Here is a 25,320-nt window from a genome sequence, read left to right as displayed (position 1 = left end):
GCCAAGCTCAATGTAAGATCTGTCTTAAAACATGCAAACGGTTGTTTTTATCGTTACAAAATAACTTTATAAGGCGGCTTTTGGAGAATTTTTTGAAAATGATATTTAATAAAAAATCAACCGCTAATTAAAAAAATGCTTAAATTAATTATTTAAACTTTGAAAAATATAAAAAATTGAACACACAAAAATCTCTTTGTATTTGCTGATTTTTATTTTTTTTGCCAAAAGGCTTATTCCCAATCGAATGGTTTTTATCTCTCAGATGAAAATAATTTTGTTTGAGACAAAGACAATAAAGAGATGGTCAAAAGAGACAAAAAGAAGGAAAAAACTTAATAAATAAATTATTAGATTTTTAAATATAAAAGAAAAATATAATTAAAATTTTTAAATATTTTTATTACATTATGATTTTACTCTTGATATTCACGATGAAAATTATCAAATAGATAAATATTTGAGATTTTCATAATTAATAGATGAAAACTTAGAAAAACACTAATATTTGCATGGGAATAAGTCCTTTGACCCCTTTTTTTTTCACACATCTTATTAAGTTCACAAATAAATTAATAATAATACTGTATATATAACTTTATATATAAATAATGATATATCACTTATAATTGAATATTATTTTATTTTTAATTTTTAATTTTTTAATCATATAATGATAAATCATTATTTATATATAAAATTACGTATAAAATTATAAATATAGCATTACTCAGGAATTAATAATTTAAAAAAACACAGTAATTAGATTTAGGATGATAAAATTTAAAGAAATGTCAAATAAAGGTGATCAAAGTGCACTACCCTTATTCTTACAAGGCCATGCAAAGCTATCACAGCCTTTGGTATATTCACTGATTTTAACCCCACCTATCCAACAATTTTGCATGCATCTTTTTATTTGGACTCTCCTTATTAGAAGATCAAACCATAAATTATAAATACACTTCTATGTTTAACCATTGATCTTGCTTGAACTTCCACCTTAAAATTTACAACTCTAACCCTATATTATTTTATAATAATCAATTAAATATTTTATTATTATATTAATTTTAACTAAGGAATTTGTGAAAAATGCTAAAATTTTATGATCGATATTATTAAATTTTTAGAAATATATGATTGACAATATATCATATTAAACTTGAATATACAAGTTCTGTATTTTTCTCACATTTGAAATTGATTAGTTTTTTTAATAAACATATTTTTTTATTTATCATATTATACTCGTATAATTTTCATACCATTTTTTTCCCGTTCCGTATTTACTGACTACTATGATGGGATGATCAATGTTGTTTCTTTAACTTTTGGGGAGTATATGAATATTTCCTTTCAAATATTAAAATCTTAAACATAAAAGGGCATATCCCAGATTTACATTGCTCGTCCCTGTCAGTTCATCGCTTCACTGGACAGAATCCATGCCAATTAGACAAGAACTGGCCAACCACTCTTCATCTCCTTCACTGGCTTCTCTGCGTCTCGTATAGTCTTTGCGTTACCCAAATATCTTGTGTAAGTTTACTGAAAACTCCAGCTTTGTAAATCTTTTTTCAGCTTTAATTTCATTGAATTTCTATCACTAATTTCTTAATTATTGTGTGGCTTGTGTTCTGTATTGGATACTGAAATTGGATTTGTTGCTTGCTTACTAGTGTAAAATTGATTTATTTTATATGTTTAATAATTTTATGTTCATTGGTGAAAGTTGTGGTTCAAGAAAGGTTTCAATTTCTAATATAAAGCTGATAGAATATGAGTGAAACCTAAGTTGAATTTCAGTGCTATTTGTTTTAGCTTAAAGATCACGGATGATAGTAATATTAATATTCCTTTGTCGGTTGCATTAGTGGACTGAATCTAATTGCTTTATACTGAATGTATGATACTATTTTTGGATTCTATTTCTCCTTTTTTCCTATGCAAAGACAAAGAGAAACTTTTTGGTTGCTAAAACATTAAGGGAAAATTATGAAATTCATTTTACAGAACCAAATTGACGATCAATACTAGAGGCTGTGCACCATTAATTAATCACCTTAATAAAAAATCCAGATTTATCATAGGTTTTTTTCCTTTTTGTGGAAAAGAAAATTTTTTGTTACAGATTTCACATTGATTATTTTCTTGCTTTATTGTTTGTGAAACAGCTGGAGTGATGTGGCACAAGTTCAAGTTGAAGTTTTAGAACTCTATGCTTGTATCATTTTGGGATTTCTATTTAATTAAAATATGTGTATTCTTTCTTTCTTTTGTTTTAATTTTATTTTTCTTTTCTAATTAGAATCACATTATTTGGCGATAAATTGGGTACTCTATTTCACACATTTTCATGGTAAATTAATAGCATTTAGACAAGTCTGGTAGAGGGTTGTTTTGTCATTGGTTCGACCCAGGGTAATAATGTTTGATCTATAGTAATGACAATATAGTGAACATAACATACTGAAAGTGGAATGGGATTATTTTTTTATTTTATTTTTCAGATTCTTATAGTTATCTTGTTTCAGAAGAGTTTAAATCGCTTATTAGCTAAATACAGTATTATGCTTCTTCCTTTTCAGCGATGATTACAACAAATATTCGTTCCTTGCTTGGACTCTCAGCCCTTTTACGTGTTGTTTTAATTTTCTATGGAGAATGGCAAGACTCTCACATGGAGGTCAGATATACAGATGTTGATTACTTTGTCTTTTCTGATGCTGCTTCATTAGTGGCTTCTGGGCAGTCCCCATACAAAAGAACAACTTACCGGTATTCACCTTTGCTGGCATATTTGCTTCTTCCAAATTTGATTATTCATCACTCTTGGGGGAAATTTCTATTCTCGGCTTCAGGTGTGGAAAGTTTATTGTCTTTTATATGAAAATGAATTTGCTAATGTGGTGAAATTAGATTTGAAATTGTCAATCCTTAACAAAAAGTCTAATGCATAAATATCAGAATTAGATGATAGCAAAATTTGTTTGGAACAAGCCTGATTATGAAAATTAATGATATATACTGTCTAGTATTTTTTCTTTTTTCTTTTCAGTGCCTGTATGTTTTCAAATGGTACCTAAAGAAAGTTAATTGTGCATCCCATAACAGATTTACTTGTGGGTTATTTTATCCATTCCATTTTGAAGCTTCGGGAAGTACCTAAGGATCTCTGCAAGTATTCTGTAATGGTATGGCTCTTCAATCCATTTACCTTCACCATTGGAACTCGTGGGAACTGTGAGCCCATTGTTTGTGCCATGATTTTGTGGATCGTTATCTGTCTTATGAATGGTATATTTCTACTTTAATTTTTTACTTTTGAAGTTGATAAAGTTGCTAGTTTTTTTTTTTTTTTAATTGTTTTAAAGTTCTCAGTATGTTGACAAGTTTAAGTCCTCATTTTTTGGGTAAGTTTTAAGTCCTCATATTGATATCTCAACTGTGGGTTGTTGATGCGAGGAAAATACATTTGCAAGATACGAGACATTCACATTAGGACAAACCCTTTGAATTGTCCTTAAGGGAAATACTGACCTTTAATTTGTAGTCTTGTTTAACTGCTTAAACATGTTTTCAGGAAATTAGTGGCTAATAATTGTATCGTGTATTATAGATGTGAGATATTGACTGCTTAGTGGTTATTCACTGGTAATATGAGTTGGGTTTGTTTGATAAAAGTGAGATTATGAGAATGAAAAAATTTAGAGCTGAATTATTAGTTTGAAACGTCTAAATTGAAATTACAAGGAGAAAGTACAGTATTATTAATTGTAAGTTATCCACTTGTTTTTTCTTAAATGGTAAGTTATGCACTTATCTTTCTTAATTGTTTGATGAATACATGATAAAAGGGTTAAGTGTTATTTAGTCTACAACTTGCCCTGAACATCCTGAAATGGCTTAATTTGTCTTCCTTTTGAACTGTTTTATATAATGTGACTATTGAAAAGCTAAATTAGAGTGAAGGAAATCCAGGGAGAAGGGCTTTTCAAAGATCAAGAAAAAGGACCTGGAAGCTTTGTTTGACAAAAACAAAACTTGAATTTCTGGGTATATCTAGTGTAACTAATAAGGCCTCTTGTGGTTGTGGAAGAGGCCATGTTATCTAATTCCGATCTCACCAGGATAGGGTGGATGAAAGTAAGGTTAAATAAATGAAAATGAACACATGTTGTCATCTTTAACCAAACAAAGTAGGGTTGGATTCGAGCCCAGCCCAAACAGGGGTTGGCTTGAGCTTGGTTTAAATCCATAAAAACCTAACTTGAGTGAGGTTGAGCTAGCAATAAGGTTGTTGAAGAAGCTGCAGGAAAGTGTTGGAGATGATGAAGAAGAATTGTCGGAGAAGAAGAAAAGTTGATGGAGATGAAGAAAAATCACTGGAAAAGATAAAAAGTCACTGGAGAAGATGAATTTGCTGGTGACTCTTTGGATTCAAGCCGGGTTGAGTTGAACTCGAGTTGGGGCTTGTTTCAAGCCAAACACTGAGTTGAGACTGAGCCAGCTTAGCTTGGATCCAGTCCTACCCTGAGTGCATACCATAATAATGCTCATCATGGAACTTTCTACCACCATTTTAGATTCTGCCAAGAAGTTTAAGACATAAATTTGTCTATGAAATCCATTCAATCAGGTCTCCATTTTGGAATATTATTCTGTGAAAATTTCTTTGCTACTTTCCCCTTTTGCTTTCTTCCAAGTGGTGTTAAACATGATGTTAGTGTTTTAAAAATATTGTAAATTTGGGTGAAATTATTGGCTGTTCATTTAAAAGGCTTAGTTTTCTATTTGATCATTATCTACATAAACCAGATAAGTTTCAGATTGTTCTTGTTCACATAATGATGCTTTGCTGTTAACATTAGAAACAGATGATCTATTGGGGAGAGCTTGGTGACAGAGTTGTAGCTACAGTTACAGACTGCAGGTGGTGCTTTTAGAAGGTTTATTCCTTTGTGATGGAAAAAAAGAAGGAAGAACCTGAGTTGGTATTTGCTGGAGCTTTATAAATCCAAGATGCTTAGCCTTTCTATGTCTGCATTTTGTTAGCTCTCATGCTTCTGGTTGTCTAGTGTGTTTTATAATTTCAGCTTATTATCTAATGTATGTGATACATGAATATTGCAAAAATTCTTCACTTTGAGTCATTAAAAAGGTTTCTAGCAGGCTTAATTAAATTTTTGGGAGAATACTATGTGAACACAGTGCTAGAAGCTGGCGGAAAACACAATGCGCTTTTAAACGGTTAAGGCTCACACTGGTTTGCCTGAATGATAGATTTCTAGATAGATAGATAGAAAATTCATATTCATTTGTAAAGTGCTAGTGGAGGCTTCCCCTTTAGCTGGCTCTTTCTTTGATTTTATTACCTTTTACTGTTTATTGTCTATTCTCTGATTGGGTGTAAGCTTTTGGTTTGTGCACAAGAGTACCTTGATTCTTTTATAATTAGATTCTCATATATTATTACTATGATGATTAATGTGTTGCTATTTCTGGTTCACAGGTAATGTTTTACAAGCTGCATTTTGGTATGGACTTGTTGTCCACTTTAGAATTTATCCTATAATTTATGCTCTTCCACTTGTCCTGGTTCTTGATCCACTCTTCTTCCGATCTGGTTTCAAGCCTAAACTCCAGAATTGGAGTCGTAGACTAGACAAGAATGCTCAAAGTTACAATAAAATGGGAGATCAATGTAGCTTATGGATGGCAGTGAAAACTATAGTTGCAAGAGAGAGAATAATGTTTGCTCTAGTGTCGGGGGCTGTTTTCTTTTTTTGTACTGCACTTTTCTTCTATTTATACAGATGGGAGTTCTTACATGAGGCACTTCTATATCATCTTACTCGCACAGATCCAAGACACAATTTTTCAATTTACTTTTATCACATTTATCTCCACTATGAACGGGAGTTATCGGTGGTGGAAAAGCTCATCTCCTTTTTGCCTCAATTTGTAGTACAGGTGGTTCTGATATTCAGATTTGCTCAAGATCTCCCATTTTGCTTTTGTCTGCAGACAGTGGCATTTGTAGCCTTCAATAAGGTTCGATAATCAATAACTGTAATTTTATGGAACCCTAAGATATGTATTTGCCGTCTAGGATTTATGGATGACTGTAGTAACTGTTCAGAGTAACCATCTGATGTGTACAATCTCTACTCTAATTTTAACGTGCTCATGATTCTATACTTTTGACAAAGTTGCTGAATTTAATTTTGTTTGCAGGTGATAACGGCACAATACTTTGTTTGGTTCTTTTGCTTGCTGCCCCTGATACTGCCGTGGAGCAAAATGAGGCTCAAGTGGGAAGGCTTCAGTTGCATTCTTGTGTGGATGGGGGCTCAAACTCATTGGTTGCTGTGGGGTTATTTGCTGGAATTTAAGGGCAAGAACGTCTTCTTAGAACTCTGGCTTTCGAGCTTGGTGTTTCTGGCTGCTAATACATTCATCCTCGTCATGATTATTCGTAGGCATAAATACTCTCCCCTATTCGATCAGCTTGAAGCTGCAACCCTGAAGAATGCAGAAAAACTTCAGTAAGGGATTGAATCCTTATGGTTTTGCTGGTGTGTTTGACTAGTAGTTTATGATGAACTTTTACCCTGAATTTTTAACCAAAATTTAGAAGAAATGTTTTCCAATTTCTAATTATTGATAATCCTACCAGAATTAGAATGGGCAATAGTTTTGACAGCAGCATCTATATTAATATGAAAGACATTCTAAAAATTTCCCATCATGGAATCGTAAAAATTATTGATTCGATAATATTATTTTATTAATAACTTAGTTGAATTTGCATCTTTATAAGTTGGTATCAATGTTTTTAAAATCGGATTAATAATTAAACCGATTCTCTTATTGGTTTATGATTTGACTAGTTTTAATCGGTTTTTAAATTATAATATATTTTTTTAATACTATTAAGTATTTAATACATTTTTAAAATATAAATAACATTTATTTAAATAGAATGATCAAATTTTGTCATATTAAAAACATTTATATAAATAATTAATTTATTTTAACCCAACAAAATCAATTTAATTTAATTATTCTCTCTAATTAATGTTTGTTTGTTTTTAACAACTTTTCTCTCTCTAATTAATATTTGTTTATTTTCAATGAAAATTATTTAACTTTCAATTAATTAGTTAATCATATTATTTTAATGTTATTTATTGCCATTTTTATTTTCTATATATATATATATATATATATATATATATATAAAAGACAGAAATCAATCTTTTCTAAGCAAATCGGAGCAGATCAAACCGGTTGAATCATCTGGTTAGGTTTTAATAACACTAGCTGGTATCGATTTGATAATGTCACTTGAGAAACTCATAGTCCATGTGATATAAAAGTTTCAGGTCTCAAATTGACATAATGATACAAGCAAAAGGAAAAATACGACTAAGCTTTCAATGATAATCTAAATCATGGTAACTAAATCATGTACTGTTTCAATTGTTGAAAATCTAGTTTTTTGTATTAAGTTTTATATATCATATTGTTGGAATTTTCAGAATCATGGTAATATTTATCAATAGTAAACATTACTTTTTTTATTTTTATTTTAAGTTTATTATGTTTTTTTTAATTCTTTTAATTTAGTTGAAATCTAAATTTTTATACAAATTTGCTACATAAATTTATTATCCCTGAATCAAATTAATATGATGAGTTTGAATAAATTGGTAAAGGGTGTACCATACAAAAACCTAAATTGTTATCAATTTAAGTATTATTTTTTTGATACAACATTACTCAAGCAAAAATAATTTTTATTTATTAATTAATTAATTTTGATGATCAATTCCAAATTTTTTATTGATTTATCTTTCTTTTAATTTTTTGGCCAAAGGATTATTTCCCACCAAAGTTTGGGTGAAATGATAAATTTATACTTACAGTAGATGAAAACCTAAATATCTATTCAAGTTTTAGTTTGATAGGACATACTCGTAAATTTTCTGTTATGATTGAGGAATAAAATTGTCATTTTATCAATAATATTAAAATAATTAAAATTATTTTAATTATTTTCCTCCTTTTGATTTGGAAAACTAATATTTTCCCTTAAATTATGTTTTAAAAAATTTACTTCCCCCCCCCCCCCTTAAAATATCATATTTGAAATCTGGTCACATTCTTTAGTGAATAATAAACCAACGATAGAGGAATAAGATTGAGTCATCCAAAAAAGATCTTTGGATGATGACCGTTATCTAGATTTAGATGACAAACGTCGTCCTCATTAGATGATGTTTGTTGTCCAGTAATGTGTTGTGCCAGAGAGAGGGGTAAAGGCAAAACTTAGGGATTTGAGAGGGAAAAATCACTTTTCACAATTCAAAAATGAGGTAAAATATTAATTTTTAAAACATGAGAAGAAAAAATGAGATAAAATTATATATTTTTTTAATATTATTATTAAATAACAGTTTTATCTTTATATCTAACTACAGTTTAGATATATATGAGTGTTTGAATTTTTTATTTATTGTGAATATATTTTTGAGATTGAACTAAAACTTAGGTGGAAAACAATCATTTGCCCAAATTTTTTGGCTATTGAAAGTATAAAATTCTTAAAATTCATTAATAAGAAGAAAAATAATCAACATGGTCCGACGAAGAAAACCGGATGCGGGTTTAAGTGACCGACCCGAGTCGTCCATAAACCTTAACGTTGCTTCAGTATTCTGTATTCTGTATTCCGCTTCAATTTCATTCCGTCCTTCCTCTTAACATCCTCAAACATGGTGAGCTTTCTCCATTCATCTTCAATTATTTATTTTGATTTATTTGTATAAAAACAAATTCATGTGTTCATTATATGAAATCATATCTTCAGGAAGTTTTTAGAAAGGCTATACTTCGGGGCGGTCCGCCTGAGAGTTTCGCTCTTCAAACGGTTCAAGAGGTCATAAAGCCTCAGGTAGTTTGCTTACAATGTTATCAATTCGAAAACGTTCTCGGTCGAGTTTGTTTCTTGGGAAAATTATTTACATTCCGTGTGTTGAATTGATAGAAACAAACGAAATTGGCGCAAGATGAAAACCAGATGTTGGAAAATATGCTTCGGGTTTTGCTTCAGCAATTGGTGGTGCGTTTCTTACTATCTTGACTTAGTAATTGAGATTCAGCATGTTGCTAGCTTTAGTGTTGTTAATTTTCACTGAAAAAAATGCTTTAAAACAAAATTTTGATTTTCGTGATGCTGAAAGCCCTCTTGAGTGTCCCGTTAATTTGTACATTTTAGAAAATATGCATAGGGCTCAGGAATTGGTGGTACTTTTTCTACTATTTTGACTTCAGAAATTGAGATTCACCATTTTACATGCTGTAGTGTAGTGTTGTTGATTTTCACTGAAAACAGTGCTAGTTTATGATTGATCTTTGTGATGCTGAAACCATTCTTGAATGCGTGTTAATTTGTTTATTTGCGATGAAGTTGACGCAAGATGAGAATGATTAGAATATTCTTCGGTTTCAGGAATTGGTGGTACATTCCTTACTGTTTGATTTGGCATTAAACTGGTTTGTGTGTTTGCTAAATTTTCACTTAGTGATTTCTGAGAAGTGCTGATTTAAAAAAAATCACTTGAAGCGTTCTTTTGATTCCTGAAGATTTTTATAATGCTGAAAGCACTTTTGAATGCCTAGTTAGTTAGTTTATTTGAAACAACATTGATGCAGATGAGAACCAGTTGTAAGAATAGATGCTTGACTGCTCATTTAATTCCTAAAACCACTTAAATGATGCCAAAGGTTATTTTTGATTGTTTACATATGAGATTGGTATATTGGTACAGGCCTCTGCATTGGATTCAGGAGAGCCAGTAATGCAGTATGGACGATCAATTGATGATGGGGAAACTAGCCATGCTCAAATTCCAAGGCTTCTTGGTCAGTAAATGCTTTTGCTGTTAATTTTCTGCCTTAAAGTTTATATTTTTAATTATTTGAAAAGGAAATGTTGGACAATTTGTGGCATATGAGGATGAGTGAATGCTATGATTTCTCATATCTGGAAGAAGATTTAGCTATGGAGATAAAGTCTTTTGATGGAGTACATTGTAGTTTATTTTGCTGGGTTCTTATCTGTAGGCCTATAAATAGACTTGGTTCTTTGAGCTGTCTGTAGTTCTTTAACTTTTACACTGGTGTTAATGGAATAAAATTATACACATCTGTGGTTTCTCCTTTCATTTATCTCTGTCCAATTTTATTTTATTTTTCTCCTGGGATTTCAGACATTGTGCTGTATCTTTGTGAGAAAGAGCATGTTGAGGGTGGCATGATATTTCAGCTCCTGGAAGATTTGACTGAAATGTCTACAATGAGAAATTGCAAAGATATTTTTGGTTACATAGAAAGTAAACAGGACATTTTAGGAAAGGTAATTTTTATTTTATTCCTGGTTTTTGTATTCCTTTTTTATGACTGGCTTCATTAAACTCTATAGTTCAAGTTGTCCTTGGTTAATCCTGCCTGAATCATTTTGAACTTGATGGTTTAATCTTATTTAGCAAGAGCTGTTTGCTCGTGGAAAACTTGTGATGTTGAGGACGTGCAATCAACTTCTTCGTCGTCTATCGAAGGTAGTGTAATAAAACTGACTTACTATATGCCTATATTTTATTTATCAACATAAAAGATAATGAAACCTATTAGAATTTATATGGTTAACTCTTGTTTCTTCTGTAATAATTTTTGTTTTGCTATGAGATGAGAATGCTTTATTTGTTGATATTTTTAATTTACATCCTGTATTTGGTGATTAATTATTGGTGTATTTGGCATTATGAAATTTGAGAAAATTGGTCATGTTCCCTGCCATTTGCAGAGATCTTTTTCCCCCTTTTAATTTATAAATTTCTATTGTTGCATGTAAACTTTTGGCTATTGATATTCTCGTTTGTCTGCACTATTTTCAATAGTTGCAGTATGTCCAGTACTTAAGAACTTGATGTTCAGTACTTCCAGCTTTAATACCACTTTTTTTTCCTGATTTATCTGTCACATTTGTTATGGTAATACTTGTCATCTATTGTTTCTGGGCTGGGGCAGTGAAAGTTGCTGTTTCATTCCTCCCGTAATGTGTAGAACCATTCCCATTAAGGACGTGGTAATGAGGGAAACAAATCTTCTTATTTCCTTGATGTCTTTACCATTTTGAAACACTGCCACCTTTCGACCAACTGCTGAAGCTACATATAGCTAAGGTTGCCTCTGGCAGTATTGCTTGCTAAGCTACAGCTGAAGCTGCTGAATGCTCTGATGTTCTAATTGAAGCTTCTTTCTGTATTGTTATGCCACACCTAGAGGATATGTAGTTCTGCTTACATTGAGTTTCAGATTGTTGGAACTAGTATATTTTTCTTAATCTAATTGTAGGTTCAGTATGACAAAAACTGTTTGCTTATGAGAGCTTATTGAACATTAAGGATTCAGAAATATCTCTATGCTACTGCTACCTCTAGTTTTTTATATAGATAGGTTAGCACAATAAAATTCCCTCATTTTCTCCTACTGTCACCATAAATGATCTGCTTTATTAATTTATTCTTTGTGAGCTAGAGCTGACATTTAAGGTTGGGACCTGTCTAGAGTGTTTTAAAGCTAGAGCTTTTATCTGAAGACCATCTCCTTACTGAACTGGCTTAAGATGTAAACTACAAGGTGATCTTTGTCATGCTTGCCTAAGACAAGTTACAGTTTAATTGTATCTAAGTTACTAGAAAAACAGCCTGCAAACTTGTAATACCAAACCAAGAGTACTAGAAAGCAATTGTATTATTACCTCTTGGGTGCTCCACGTTCTTAATCTGCTACAGATATTTATATATTTATACAATTATTATACACAAGCTGTAGGAGTGAAAATACAGGAACTTCTGTAGCCTCAAATAGCCGCAAATGAGAGATTGTTATCACAGAGAAGATCGAAATGTCCTTCTTGCACTTGCTTTATCATATGACCTTTATAATCAAGTAGAATCAGAGACAGTGATGGCTGAAGGGCATCCTCTTGAAGGAGTATTAGAATATATGAATCTAGGGCCACCTAAACTTTCTGCCTTACAATATGGAACCATATCTCATTACTCTTGCTATAAATTGTTGAAGAAGCAAAAATTTGAACTTAGTATTCTCCCCATTAAACAAATGAGAAGGTTGTGTAGATGTTGGTGACACTTTTGATGGTGGCTTGTAATGATTTGCCGTTAAGCATTTTGTTTGAATTTATAAATTTACACACACACGCACACATCATTAGTAGTTCCTTCAGTTTGTTGTATTTTTAGACTTGGTAATTTTTTATAGATTCGTAAACCTGACATGACATATAAAAAATCGGATTCAAGATATGTAGTTTTGACATAAATTCTAATTTGGGTCGTGTTTGGGTTGACCCTTCATAACTCAAAGAAGACCCAAATGTTTTATAAAAAAATTTTTGGCAAATTAATATATCTATGAGTGTCGCCTATAATAGACACATACCTCGCCTTGGTGTGTAACTTCTTTATAATTAATGTCTAAATATGCATACGCATAAGTGCTTAACTATGTTTTATTTAATGTAATAATTAACCAGTGTGCTTCATAAGTCTCCTTGATATATCTATATGTTTGCATAATTTTATCATGCATGTGTGTTAATCGATTGAGTTAAAATGCCTTTATTTAAGATCTTTATGAGTAGTGGACAAAATAAGTAAGCTATGAAGTTGCAATGAAGTAATTTCGTTTTGACAAAACATGTTGTTTCGTGTTAAAATGGGTGAAACAAGCCGTGTTTTGACACGACACCATCTATTTCTTAAACAATTTAATTTGGGTTGTATCATGTCAACCTGTTCATAGAACTGGTCATATTTAGGTTGAGTGTCTTTTGACTCGAAACACAAAATGACACAACACAAACATGATCCATTAACCTGAACTGCCACATGTAGTTGTAGTTTAGATGATAACAAATAAACTTTTTAGGCACTACTATCTTCTGTATCAGAAAATTGTAGAGCTATGCTTGTGTCTACAGTTACCTTAAAGCTTGCTCTTAATGTTATTATGGATTCACTTTTGCTGCAAATACATTGAACTCAACCTTTTAGGCAACCGATGTGGTGTTCTGTGGACGAATCCTCATGTTTTTGGCACATTTTTTTCCACTGTCAGAGCGCTCAGGTATCTGATTTGATAAACCTAATCATTGATTTTGTTTTGATGTTTGTTGTCTAGTTATGTTATGTTACTGTTTTTTTAATGCTTGCAGCCGTAAATATAAAGGGAGTTTTTAATACATCAAATGAGACAAAATATGAGAAAGACCCACCTGAAGGTATATTCACTAGCTCGTGCAATATTGTATTAACTTTAGTTTTGCTGTATCTCTGGTTAGTATTCATAAGTGCATATGGAATTTATGTTTCAGGCATTCCTGTCGATTTCAACTTTTATAAGACCTTTTGGAGTTTACAGGTAAAATGTTTTGCTTTTATCCTGTGGGACAATGCAAAAATTTAGTTGATATCTTGCTTTTGTCATGCATCTATATATAATATATAGAAAGATAGCTAGTGATGCAAAGCTAGAAGGCGAAAATATAGGATGCATCTTAGGAAAAATTTATATTAGGAATTTAGATTAACCATTGTATTAGCCACATTAGGTTTTCCTCATTAGGTTTTCTTGGGTCCCTTCACTTTATTTCTTCCTCTCTTGTTTGGTCCTACGACAATATAATATTAGAGCACAACCTTATTCTATTGAACTGTATACTTTCTAAAGACAAAAAACATTCCCACAACCAGAAATATCAACTGGTTATCGTAGCAATATTGGGAATTCAGATATATTCAAGTATTGTATTAGCTACATTTGGTTTTCTTTGGGGTTAGGCATTACCACTATATAGGCCACAAGTAGCTTTCTGGGAGACAGCTTGAATTTGAAAATGAATGGTGATATATTTTCTCAACGCTGAGCTTTTTTTTTTTTTTTTGTCCCTCTTCTTTGACTTTGTCTCTATTTCGTCCTCTTATTTTGTAACCATTGTCCTACATCAGTTAGTTTTGAATGCTCTTAGTACTGCACCCTAATGAGCAATCATCTTTTGCCTAATCCTCCTTTCAGGTAGGTTGTAAATTGTTGTTTTGTGGATGAGTTCAGTTTACACAAAAAATTTCCAAAATCCATTATAGGAACAGTTCGTCAAAGAAATTTTTTAAATTTTATTAAATCAACGCTATGACAAAATTATGAAATGACTATTCTATGTATAACTATATAATTTGAATCCTAATCAAAGTAGAAAATCAAATGAAGCACAGATATGTGATAATGAAGTAGGAAGATGAAGCATAAATAATCAAATTAATTATATCTAGATTTGGAGAGAAAGATCAATAGGTGCTTCATTAGTCCAAGTGAATGGTGATAGGGATCTGATTTTATAATCTATAAATAAATAGATTATGTCTGCTGTTTGATATTGCTTCACTGGTTTATATATGATGTCCATAGTTCAGAGTTGTTAGATTGTGAGCAACTTTGCTTAGAACACAAATTACGAAGAGTTTTTTATAGTACTAAGAAATTTCCTGATGAATGTATCTTTGAGTTTTCAGGAATACTTCTGTAACCCAGCCCTGGCTGTTGCTCCTACAAAGTGGCAAAAATTTACATCCAGTTTGATGGTATACTTTTTTACAAATTATTGTATATTTTTTACTTTATTTAATGTGGTTTTGTCTCCTAATATATTTTTAATTCTGACCGCCAAAAAAAAAGATTTATATTTTTTTCTGTTGACATAAATTTATTTTCTATATTTGAGGTGTATAGGTTGTGTTGAATACCTTTGAAGCTCAGCCTTTGAGTGATGAAGAGGGAGATGCAAACAATTTGGAGGAAGAGGCAGCAACTTTCAACATAAAATATCTTACTAGCAGTAAACTAATGGGTTTAGAGGTAAATGATGTTGACAAACATTCTGCATTCAGAACCAACTCATACAGAATATATTGGTTTAACCATTTCTATCTCATTTGGCTGCAGTTGAAAGATCCAAGTTTTAGACGCCATGTTCTTTTGCAGTGCCTCATATTGTTTGATTACCTAAAGGTGGTGATATCTGAGCCCCTTAGTTTGGACTTTATATCCGCCTTTGTTACTCATATCTCTTTTCTGTAGCTGATTATCACTCTTTATGTGTTTATCTTTTGTTAGGCTCCGGGAAAAAATGAAAAAGATTCACCATCTGAAAGCATGGTCAGTGCTGTTTTTTTGAGTATCTGTTTTACATTTTCTAAATGATAACTATTTGTCTTGATTACTAAGTTTTGATAAACTTACTACCATAGTTGGATCCAAACTAAGTTAGCTCGGCTTGGTTCAGTGTTCAACTAGATTCGAGTTGGAGTTTTAGCTTGACAGTTTGACTCTAATTCGATTTGAATTCTCCTTCAATGATATTATTTAACCCGTCTGTGATACTATTCATCTCGTTAGTAACATTAACTTGAATGAGCTTGAGTTTGAACTAAAGCTAGTCATAACGCCAAGCTCAAGTTCGAGCTGGAGCTGGCCATTATGGATCCAAGCTAAGCTTGAGCGAGCCCATGTTAGGGCTTGGATTGAATCCAACCCTCCTTACTACATTTGATTAAATGTTATGAGAATTGAGATGCTATCTTTGGCAGGGAATTTCAATTTTGAGATTTGATATGATTGTTATTCTTCTTTCCGACAAATGTAAATTACGAATATTGATAAGTAAATGCATACTTGTGTGGTATAAGATTTAAAATTCTACTTTAATTTTGCTTGTAATTTCAGAAAGAAGAAATAAAATCTTGTGAGGAACGAGTAAAGAAATTACTTGAGATGACCCCACCTAAGGGGAAGGATTTTCTTCAAAGCATTGAGCATATATTAGAATGCGAAAAGAATTGGGTAAGCATGTTTTTCATTGTAACTTACTCTTTTATTTGTTATATATTCTCTTTTATTATCTTTTGGAAGTTGCATTCATATTCCATCTAAATTTTGTACAAATTTGTCATGCTCCTAGGTGTGGTGGAAACGTGATGGTTGTCCACCATTTGAAAAGCAGCCAATGGAGAAGAAAACCGTTCAAGATGGAGTTAAAAGACGGTATGCAAAGTAGTGGGTTTATAATTTTATAATATGACGATAAAATTGTTTGGAATTTGATGTGCTTTAGGGGAAATGTTTAGGATAAAAAGTAGAGAAATTTTCATCTTCTATGTTAGACCCTTTGCCATAACCTAATTTGATGCTAGCTTTATGTCTAACATTTGAGAACTTTTACGTCAATACTGTAGCCAAATTAGCTAAAGCTTAGGGTAGGGTGCATTTGATTTGAGGCAATAAAAAGATTATTTTGGTTATCTATATTTTATTAATGATATTACTTTGTTCGATTCGTCATATAATAGAAGTATATCTAGGTAATCTAGAATGTTATAGAAGAGTTAATCTGATTATCATATTTTCCATAAGTATTAAAAGAGTATTGAAATAATCTATATTTTTTTATGGTTTTACCCACACTTATTAAATTTTTAGTAGAACACCCTTGCATTCAATTAAAATAACAGCCTTTAACTTTTATTGTGACTATTTAACCATAATTTTTTAGATAAAAATGTTTTTGTTTTCAGTTAAAATAACCTGCCATACAGCCACCACCTACACGACCATCTAGACATGTACAAGGGGTTGAGCTGGCCTGCTAGAAAAAGGCGTGGCTTATGACCTGCAACATGGCCTGGCTTGCGGGTTGTGTGGGCCATGCTGAGGGCTTTAGGGTTTGGCCTGCACAAAAAATAAAAAATTTTAAAATAATTAAAAAATTAAAAAACAAATAAATATATAAAATGGCAGGTTGACTCACTAAAGCACGTGGGTCAACCTGCGAAAGGCTTATGGAGGCATGACCTAGGGTCGTGCCTTGGGCCTTGCCGTGCCACAAGCCAAGACAACGCACAAGATCTGCCCTTTGGTAGACCTTGGCACGACACAACCTATAGGCAGACAGAACAAGCCATGTTGAATTTGGCCCGTCAAAGTCCATGATTGTGTCTATCACCCTTTCGCCATTCGCACCACCACCTATCACCACCTACTAATTTCCTCCTCTCTAAGTGTTGTGAGTAGCCATCATGCGACTTGCAATGTCGGTGCTATCACATCCAGGCTAGATCTCACCAATTTTGTCCAAGATCGAGATAAGAAGATGGTTCGTATGAGATTGAGATGAGAAGATTGGATCTAGAAGCAACCGCCTTTAGATTGGTTGTTCCCCCCATTCCCCAGTGTTGCTCTTGTTGCGTCAATTAAAGGTGGGTGAGTAGGCCTTAGCCATCATCGTTGGACTCTTCGATTCTGTCCCACCCTTTGATTACTGCAGTTTTCCCCCTGACATCTCTCCTCCAGCCCCCTACCTTTGATTTGTTGTGATTTCCCCCCTGTTTCTACACTTTTGATTTAGTTTAACATAGAAAAACATTTCAGCAAAATTATATTTCAGTATTTTTATATTACTGTCAATACAGTAATTATTTATACATATCTGTTTAACCAAACACAATATTAATTTATACCCAATAATATTTAAGGTAATTCATCTTAGTGGTAATCTTTTAATGGTGGTAATAGAAGATTATTCAAACTAAATGCACCGCTATATTTTTTAAGATCCAAACGCCTTCTGTTGATATGAGTATCATACTTGGTTAATAGTGGAAGTCAATGAAGTTTAATATTTAATTTGTGTAAATTGTCCCTATTCGTGTATATCTATGGGTATTCCTCAACAATAGAAGATGTCAGATTGAAGGTCTATTTAACTGTTTAAAAAATGCTTGTGGTCCCCTCATTTACACAAATAAAATTAGATTTAAATACGATTACCTCCCCTGATATATTTCATAACACCTCCAAGGTTCAGAAATTTAAACTTGTTCACCTATTTTAGTCAACTAAATATATAGGGGTGCCAAATTTTATTAATGCCTTTTAAATAACAAATAGAAAACATGTTTTATGAATAGTAGGGGGACAATTGGCATCTTATAACTCAATTTTTTAATTAACAAAAGGTAGGGAAGGATTGGAAATATTTCTATAACTTTCAGTGTGTAACTAATTTTTCAATATGTCTAGGGAGGTGTGTGCATTCAACCCATAAAAGTTCACAGTTATCTTGCCATCTTTATCCTAAAATTTATGCTTTTCATCAATTGTGATTGATACAAGTTAAGAGTTTCCATCTTCATATCTTTGTTTCTTATTTACTGTTACAGTAGGCCAAGGTGGAGACTGGGAAATAAAGAACTCTCTCAATTGTGGAAGTGGGCAGATCAGAATCCGGTATAGTAACATATACTTGGCACCATTGTGACTCATTTACTTGCAAAAGCTTGGTATCAAAATATTATTTGGTGAAAATTTACTTTCCATTAAACAATCACATAGCATGGCACTTTGTGTTTCAACATTGAAGTTGTTATATTGCCAGCTCAGTTATTTGGATTATTAATCAGCAGTAACATCCAATTTTCTCAGACAACCTATTGACTGTTATGGGGTGGGTTTATGGCTGTTCATAGCTTGAATGCTTTGGACTTTATGCTTAAAAACTATTGTAATGGTACCAATGACACAGTGTTGACCTTTTTAAATAAAAAATATTGCAAGGATAAAGCATTAAAACTCTGAAATTTGGATGTTTTTACACCTATTATGATGAGACTGTGAGCCTTACAAGGAATCCATTCTCTCTATAGCTTGAATGTTCGCTGCTGTTCCTTGTTTATTCTCTATTTGAATATGTCATCATATTAAAATAATAAATGAATGCAAAAAACTCAAAATATAAGAAGAATGAAACCTTGCAAAAGTAGCCTCATTCTAACTTATAGAGAATGTAATTAGATCTATACTGTAGAACACTAAAAGGTCATTCATGTTCCTGTGTATAAGTATCATACACATCCTAGTGTGAAGCTTAGGGTTTCTAGTTTGCTTCTTCCTACATTTTTATTGCCTAGTGGGTGATGCCACCTGCATCAATTGTGCTGCTAAAATACCTCAAAATTTCATTGATGGAATTTCATTCCAAATTTGCATTATTTTTACTTGCATGTAAGTTTAGTTTGTGCAGTTCATATAATCTAATGTTTTCCTGGAATGTCATTTCCTAGTTTCTCATGATCAATTTTTTTCTCTTTAGACATTTTTTGAATTATTCATATGACATCATTAGTTTCATTTATCTGGATGATCATTTTATGTGTAAGATCTTCTTTGACATGTCCAGAATGCCTTGACTGATCCTCAACGTGTTAGAACTCCTTCCATCACAGAGTATTGGAAACCTTTAGCCGAAGATGTAAGCACTGTTTATTTTTCTTGAAACATACCCTTCGATTCCTTCCATATCCCAGAACAAGTTTTGAAGCTGTCCTGTACCTTTGGTACTATAGTTATATATATTCATGCTTTCTCGCTTGGTATTACAGATGGACCCTTCCGCAGGAATAGAAGCTGATTATCACCACAAAAACAATCGGGTAGATTTTGGTTCTTGTAACTTAATATTTTTCAATAGATTGTTTCTTCTGAGATGTTTTACTTTGTGCCAGTTATGATACATTTGACTTCAATATGTGACATTTGAACCAAGGCACTTAATTTTCTCTAGTGTATTGCTTTCAAAATGTAGAAGAATTAAAATATCTTTTAGATAACTGGTATTAAAAAAAATTATGAAATATGAAAATGATTGAAAATATATCAAATTTGGATATATAAGTGATAATTTGGTTCTTGGCCCTCCCTTTCTTGTGGCATGCATGCACACATGTATGTAATTCCTTGTAAATCTCGATTGCAGGTTTATTGCTGGAAAGGTCTCCGTTTTTCAGCTCGCCAGGACTTGGAAGGGTTTTCTAGAGTATGAATAATATACAATTTATAAATTTTAAAGAGTAATTTGATTTCAATTAGCCTGATGGATGTTTCACCAATTCAATTGCAGTTTACAGACCATGGTATTGAAGGAGTTGTGCCACTGGATCTTCTGCCACCTCATGTCCGATCCAAATACCAAGCTAAACCAAATGACAGGTCTAAACGCGCCAAAAAGGAAGATGTGAAGGGCGCTTCACATCAAGTCGAAGAAAGTCAGGTAAGCTATGGGAAAGAAATTTGGCTTTTAATTAACCATATTGATGGCCGAATTTGTGTCCTAAGCATGCATTAATTGTTGAACAGATGATTTTGGTGCCCAAACTGGCCCAGTCAAATTATGGTTTTTCAATATATTTAGAATCGAATCAAGCTTAATCTTTCACAAAATATATCGAGATTTGCGTCTTAAGCCGAGAACTGAGAATTTTGGTAGTCTCAGTCATGTAGCATTTATTTTGCTGACCTCTTAGACGGCAAGAATATAAAAGATGACCTAAAATCTTAAAAATTCTGTAATGTTGAAGTTCTTTCTGTTCTACAGAATTTTGATTATGGCTTTATAATATTGTCAGATTGCAACACCTGCAAGTGAGATTGATGGAATCAGAGCTGATGTTGAAGCCTCTGCGACTCCAATGGACACTGACGCCACAGCTGTCACCAGCAACATCTCCCAAGGCGGAACTCCAACGCCAGAGGAACAACAGAAGCAGAGCTCAGACACCGATATTGGTCAAGAGGCTGGGCAGTTAGATGCCGATGCTGAAGCTGATGCAGGAACAGTAGATGGGGAGACAGATGCAGAAGTTGAATTAGAAGCCGTTGGCTAAGCAAAAATATTTGTTTCTGAGCATCTGATTGTAGAACGTAGCTGTGAATTACAAGATAATGGTAATGCTAATTGCTCAGTGCTTGATGGCAATGAAGGTAAGCCACGTTGATCTTGTAGCAGAGAGAGGGAAGGAGAGGGGATGGTAGGCAGTTTGTCTCTTAAACTAGCAACAAATATTTATCTTACGTACCATGAATATATTTTTTGGAATTCAAAATTAAGTAAATTTCTTTGCATTATTAATTATGAGAAACCTTCATTTTCCAATTAATTTATTCTAATAATATTTGTACAAACCCAAAGTGAATTTAAATTTCAGAGCATCTGATTGAGAAAAATCAAATTGTATACTTTAAGATGTATTTGATTTGGATAATATTACATTATCAAAAATAAAAGATCTAAGTATATATACTATTAAATGTTATTGAATGTAACTATTTTAAAATATTCTTATTATATTAATTGAAAATAAAAATATTTTTATATTAAAAAATTAATAAATAAATATAAATATATAATAAAAGAAAGATTTTCTTAACAAGTATTTTAATTCTTAAAAGTAGAAGATTACAAAATTTTTTGTTTTTGACAAATTAAACAAAGTAATATAATTAGTAAAAAATATATTAACTTTCCAAATTTTGTTAAATTTCGATTAATTTATATACATTAATCTAAGCCCTCAAAATTATGTTAAAACTTACGGTTCAAGACTGCCGTAAGTGGTCATTGCATAATCAACAAGACCGATCACAACTGATCACCAGAAATCACAAAGAGCAGAAATGTCTCAATGCCATAATAATGCGGAAAACCTTGACTAGAAGTATATCCTTGCTAGTGACTAGTAAACCCAATAAATCAGTTCTACATTTTTTACCTTTTTTCCCATTTTATTAAGCTTGAAATGTTACCAATAATGTATCACAGACTTACAAACCAGAACCCAGATAAAACCGGAAGACAACTAACGTAATCGTAGTGCATACAGAATCTGCATCCAGTTACTTCACTTGTAAGAAGTTTGAAGCTCCTTCCTGTGAATGTTATGTTTTCTGCAATCGAAATATCAAACAAAGAATAAGAACTTATCACCAAGGAGAAACTACAAAAGCATAGGTTTTTTATAGCTAAAGAATATGTGATCTGGTTTCTTACCTGCATTGGAAGGTAGAGTTTAAATTCTGGTGGTAGTTCTTCTTCAGAGTACAGACGATCGGAGAAATATATCCGCCTCAGGCGACAATTTGCATGAACCTGAACTCGCAGAGTCTCCACGTAGTTAGTTCCATAAGCTCTCCTAGTGAAATCAGCCAGATTCATCTGGATCTGATTCCAGCCCTCATCCAACCTTAGTGGCATTGTGCAAATATATGGCTTCACCCGTGTGACACTCTGTAAGATTAAATAAACAAAAATTGAACAAAACTGTTTTTTCAATGCACATCTATGGCCACTGAAGAAAGTGAATTCAGTTCCCCAAAAAAAAAAAAAAAAATTTAACTGTTTAGAAAAAACTCTATTAGAGCGTCTAAAACTCTGTTATGTCCAATATCATATCCAAAAGATGCACAAAACAAATAGTATAGCTGCAAGATTTTTCATTCAAGGGAAAATAAGAAGGCAATATAGATGAAAGGTCAACACGAGGGGTTCTTACCATTTCTCAAAGCAAACTATCTAATGACATATCCAACAAACATTTCTTCACCAATGTCAAATTAAAAAAATTAAGCACTTGCATATCCACCTAATTGGCATTAAAATAATGCCAATGGTTCAATTAATGCAGCTTCAAAACCATATCAAACATTCAGGTTAGCAACCTGGGGCTTGAGAAGGATACAATTTTTTCACAAAACAAAAGTAGTGAGTTGTGCGAGGATACCGCGTTACAATTTCTAATTGGTTTAGTATTTAACAGCAAAAATTAGCTCTAATAATTAATGCCACTATCCTAGAATAACTTCTCACCATAATATTGAACCAAAGAAGCTTTTACCTACCAAACTAAATGAGACATACAAAAAGACTTCAAGAAATAATTAAAAACAATAAACATCAATAATATGGGCAAACTTACAGACTTGAAAGTTAGAAGCTCGAAAACGCCGCCGAACATTCTTATCGTCCAACACCTGAATCTCAAATGTGAAATACTGTTTCAGGTTCTTGACAATCATAACCAAGAATGGGAGTTTTATACCAAGTGTTGCAGCAGGGTCTGCCGGACATGTAATGTATGTAGATTGTATATTTGACCCAATTATTTCAAGAACATTGGATTGGATGTCCTCATCATGAGGTCGCTTCACGTGACCATCTACAACTGCAAGGAAAGTCGGTATAAATGGTAAACACAAAAATTTGGTTTGAAACAACAAATAATAACCTAACATTCAAGTCAAGTACTTATATGCACCAATGCAAGAACAACATCTAAAATGACTAACCAATGCTTACCCCTAAAACAACTCTTTTCCAAAAGATGAAAGAAAATGTATGAACAAACTTCCCACCAAATTACTTCAACTAGAACTTTGCAATACTCAAAAACATAAAGAGTTGTTTTAATAGAAACATGCTCAGTCTCAGAAGGAAACTTCTTGGGAGATAGAATCAGAGAAAACAGCAATTGCCAACCACCAAAGAAATCAAATTATAGTAGAACATACTTCTGTTCATTCCCTTCTTTTTTCCTCTTCCATTGAATACAATTACAGTTTACATAAGATATTGCAACACACTGTTACCACAACTTACATTACACTTACAGATAATAAATGCTCTTAAGTTATGCAAGAGGCAAGATAATATGTATATAACTACAAAACACTACTCTATGTTGCCCCAGATACTTGTTAAAATAGGCAAGGCACAATATAATGATATGTTGAGCATATCACGCACTCTGATTCTAGTTTGTGCACAAAACACCTTGCAAAAACAATGAAACAAGCAAAATCCTTTCATCTCAATTTTAGCAAATTAGAAAAAGATGTTCCATTTTTAATGAATAAAGGTGTTAGAAGCAATGGAACAGCTAGAAATCAATTTAGATACTAAGGAAAAAGCATCACCTATCGTATTTAACCAGACAATGATTATGCTCATGCAGAAGTATTCACTCGATACAGAATCTCAAGTGTTAATGCGCGCATTTATTAATTAAAAGAGTTAACAAGTAGCCATACCCCATAAAATGATTATTTTTCACCAGAAACAAGGCAACAGATCAAACAAAATTACATTAATTATCCAACAGAAAGAAAAAAGAAAAAACCCTTAATACATAATCCCAAGTAATATTATGATAGCAAAAGGAACCGACCTTCTTTGTCCCAAATCTGCAAAGGCTTGCTCCTGAAAGTTCCAAAGAACCACAAATAATTCAAATTTAGCGTCCATTAAAATTATATCAGACAATATAAAAGTTAAAAAAAAAAAAAAAAAGGTAAAGGAAAAAAGATTGACTCACCCGAGACTGTATAAGATGGATAAGAATCCAGATTGAAACGTGTTCTTGAACATCTTTCTAAATATCAAACTGAAACAGAAAATAAAAAATAATTGAAATTTTCGGAGTATAACAAACCCTAACAAATTGAAAATCAATGATAGCAAAATTAGAATCTTAATTGCTTGGCTTTGCTGAAGTGAGAGGGGAAATCGTAAATTACTGAAACAATTAAAACGAATTACATACAAATAGTGAAGAATTCTACGTGTTTGTTTCTCGGGAAAGTTTAAGCTCTCTCGTCGTAGGGTACTTTATAATTATTCTAGACCAGCGTATGATCACTTAATTTAAAGATTAACAATCATTTCCATAAAATCCAAAAGACCCCCAAGATTATTCAACTATACAACTGATCCATTGAATTTGAAACCAATCAAACCAGCCACACGGATCCAAATTTTTTTCAATCGATTTCTATGATTGAATTGGATGGATCGGATTTAATTTCGAAAATATAAATAGATTGAATTTGTTATTTCATTGATTATTATTGGTTTTAGACAAATCAAACAAGTACCCAAAAAAAAAAAAGGAAAATTAATTAATTAATTTTTTTTTAATCATGCTGTATAATTTTAATATATATTTTTTAATATATGATTTAGATATAATTAGACTCCAACTTTTCATCCTTGATCTTAAGAGCCCTAATCTCTTAATCTTATTTTCATCCATATTTTAATTAAAAAAATCAATTTAAAATCAAAGAAATTATGGATTAAAATAGTTTTAATTCAATTTTGTATAATAATTTAGATGGGATTTCAAGAAAAAGTGTATTCAAGTGTACATATTTATATAGGTTAAGCTTGTGAGCCTCATCGAGGTTTCGTTGCTTTGGGTGTTCTGTTGAGGTGAGCGTTGTTTGTCCTTCGACTCTTTGTTGGATATTTCAATTTATTTTATTTATAATATACTTACTTAAAAAAAA

General features: G+C 32.1%; 3 protein-coding genes across 4 annotated transcripts; 2 read left to right on the top strand and 1 right to left on the bottom strand.

The window, feature by feature from the left end:
• Positions 1-1,371: 1,371 nt before the first annotated feature.
• Positions 1,372-6,666, top strand: LOC123193255 (GPI mannosyltransferase 1). Its single transcript, XM_044606111.1, has 5 exons — positions 1,372-1,542; positions 2,592-2,864; positions 3,118-3,300; positions 5,516-6,057; positions 6,241-6,666. Exons 2-5 carry the CDS (start codon positions 2,594-2,596, stop codon positions 6,553-6,555), a joined length of 1,311 nt encoding a protein of 436 aa, XP_044462046.1. The 5' UTR covers positions 1,372-1,542; positions 2,592-2,593; the 3' UTR covers positions 6,556-6,666.
• A 1,986-nt stretch (positions 6,667-8,652) lies between these two features.
• On the top strand, positions 8,653-21,137 carry LOC123193290 (THO complex subunit 1). The gene is made up of 21 exons (XM_044606170.1): positions 8,653-8,786; positions 8,879-8,962; positions 9,056-9,130; positions 9,840-9,933; positions 10,281-10,426; positions 10,557-10,628; positions 13,149-13,221; positions 13,310-13,375; positions 13,469-13,515; positions 14,664-14,732; positions 14,881-15,006; positions 15,094-15,159; positions 15,265-15,306; positions 15,874-15,990; positions 16,109-16,191; positions 18,366-18,432; positions 19,382-19,453; positions 19,584-19,634; positions 19,958-20,017; positions 20,102-20,251; positions 20,607-21,137. The coding sequence occupies exons 1-21, from the start codon at positions 8,784-8,786 to the stop codon at positions 20,862-20,864; spliced, it is 1,821 nt and encodes a 606-aa protein (XP_044462105.1). The 5' UTR covers positions 8,653-8,783; the 3' UTR covers positions 20,865-21,137.
• Positions 21,138-21,639: 502 nt separating this feature from the next.
• LOC123192210 (cilia- and flagella-associated protein 20) lies at positions 21,640-24,734 on the bottom strand. 2 transcript variants are annotated; one of them, XM_044604683.1, is made up of 6 exons: positions 24,576-24,734; positions 24,348-24,416; positions 24,201-24,232; positions 22,957-23,198; positions 22,028-22,264; positions 21,640-21,924 (listed from the first exon to the last, which is right to left on the bottom strand). In XM_044604683.1, exons 2-6 carry the CDS (start codon positions 24,398-24,400, stop codon positions 21,916-21,918), a joined length of 573 nt encoding a protein of 190 aa, XP_044460618.1. In that variant the 5' UTR covers positions 24,401-24,416; positions 24,576-24,734; the 3' UTR covers positions 21,640-21,915. The 2 variants fall into 2 exon arrangements, with proteins under 2 accessions (XP_044460618.1, XP_044460619.1); XM_044604684.1 differs by having other exon boundaries at positions 24,595-24,651.
• Positions 24,735-25,320: the final 586 nt, after the last annotated feature.

The sequence above is a fragment of the Mangifera indica genome, chromosome 12 (genome assembly GCF_011075055.1).
Source record: "Mangifera indica cultivar Alphonso chromosome 12, CATAS_Mindica_2.1, whole genome shotgun sequence".
Classification (NCBI taxonomy): Eukaryota; Viridiplantae; Streptophyta; class Magnoliopsida; order Sapindales; family Anacardiaceae; genus Mangifera; species Mangifera indica.
This window is presented reverse-complemented; position numbering and strand designations above follow the sequence as displayed.

What these genes read in the sequence shown, in the direction of transcription:
- LOC123193255 (XM_044606111.1), top strand. Translation starts at nt 2,594, where the DNA reads ATGATTACAACAAATATTCGTTCCTTGCTTGGACTCTCAGCCCTTTTA. An exon ending in ATTTCTATTCTCGGCTTCAG is followed by an intron (nt 2,865 to 3,117) that starts GTGTGGAAAGTT and finishes ATCCCATAACAG; the next exon opens with ATTTACTTGTGGGTTATTTT. An exon ending in CATTTGTAGCCTTCAATAAG is followed by an intron (nt 6,058 to 6,240) that starts GTTCGATAATCA and finishes TTTTGTTTGCAG; the next exon opens with GTGATAACGGCACAATACTT.
- LOC123193290 (XM_044606170.1), top strand. An exon ending in AAGAGGTCATAAAGCCTCAG is followed by an intron (nt 8,963 to 9,055) that starts GTAGTTTGCTTA and finishes TTGAATTGATAG; the next exon opens with AAACAAACGAAATTGGCGCA. An exon ending in ACTTGGAAGGGTTTTCTAGA is followed by an intron (nt 20,018 to 20,101) that starts GTATGAATAATA and finishes ATTCAATTGCAG; the next exon opens with TTTACAGACCATGGTATTGA.
- LOC123192210 (XM_044604683.1), bottom strand. Translation starts at nt 24,400, where the DNA reads ATGTTCAAGAACACGTTTCAATCTGGATTCTTATCCATCTTATACAGT. An exon ending in TCCATCTTATACAGTCTCGG is followed by an intron (nt 24,233 to 24,347) that starts GTGAGTCAATCT and finishes TGGAACTTTCAG; the next exon opens with GAGCAAGCCTTTGCAGATTT. An exon ending in GCAGATTTGGGACAAAGAAG is followed by an intron (nt 23,199 to 24,200) that starts GTCGGTTCCTTT and finishes CTTTCCTTGCAG; the next exon opens with TTGTAGATGGTCACGTGAAG.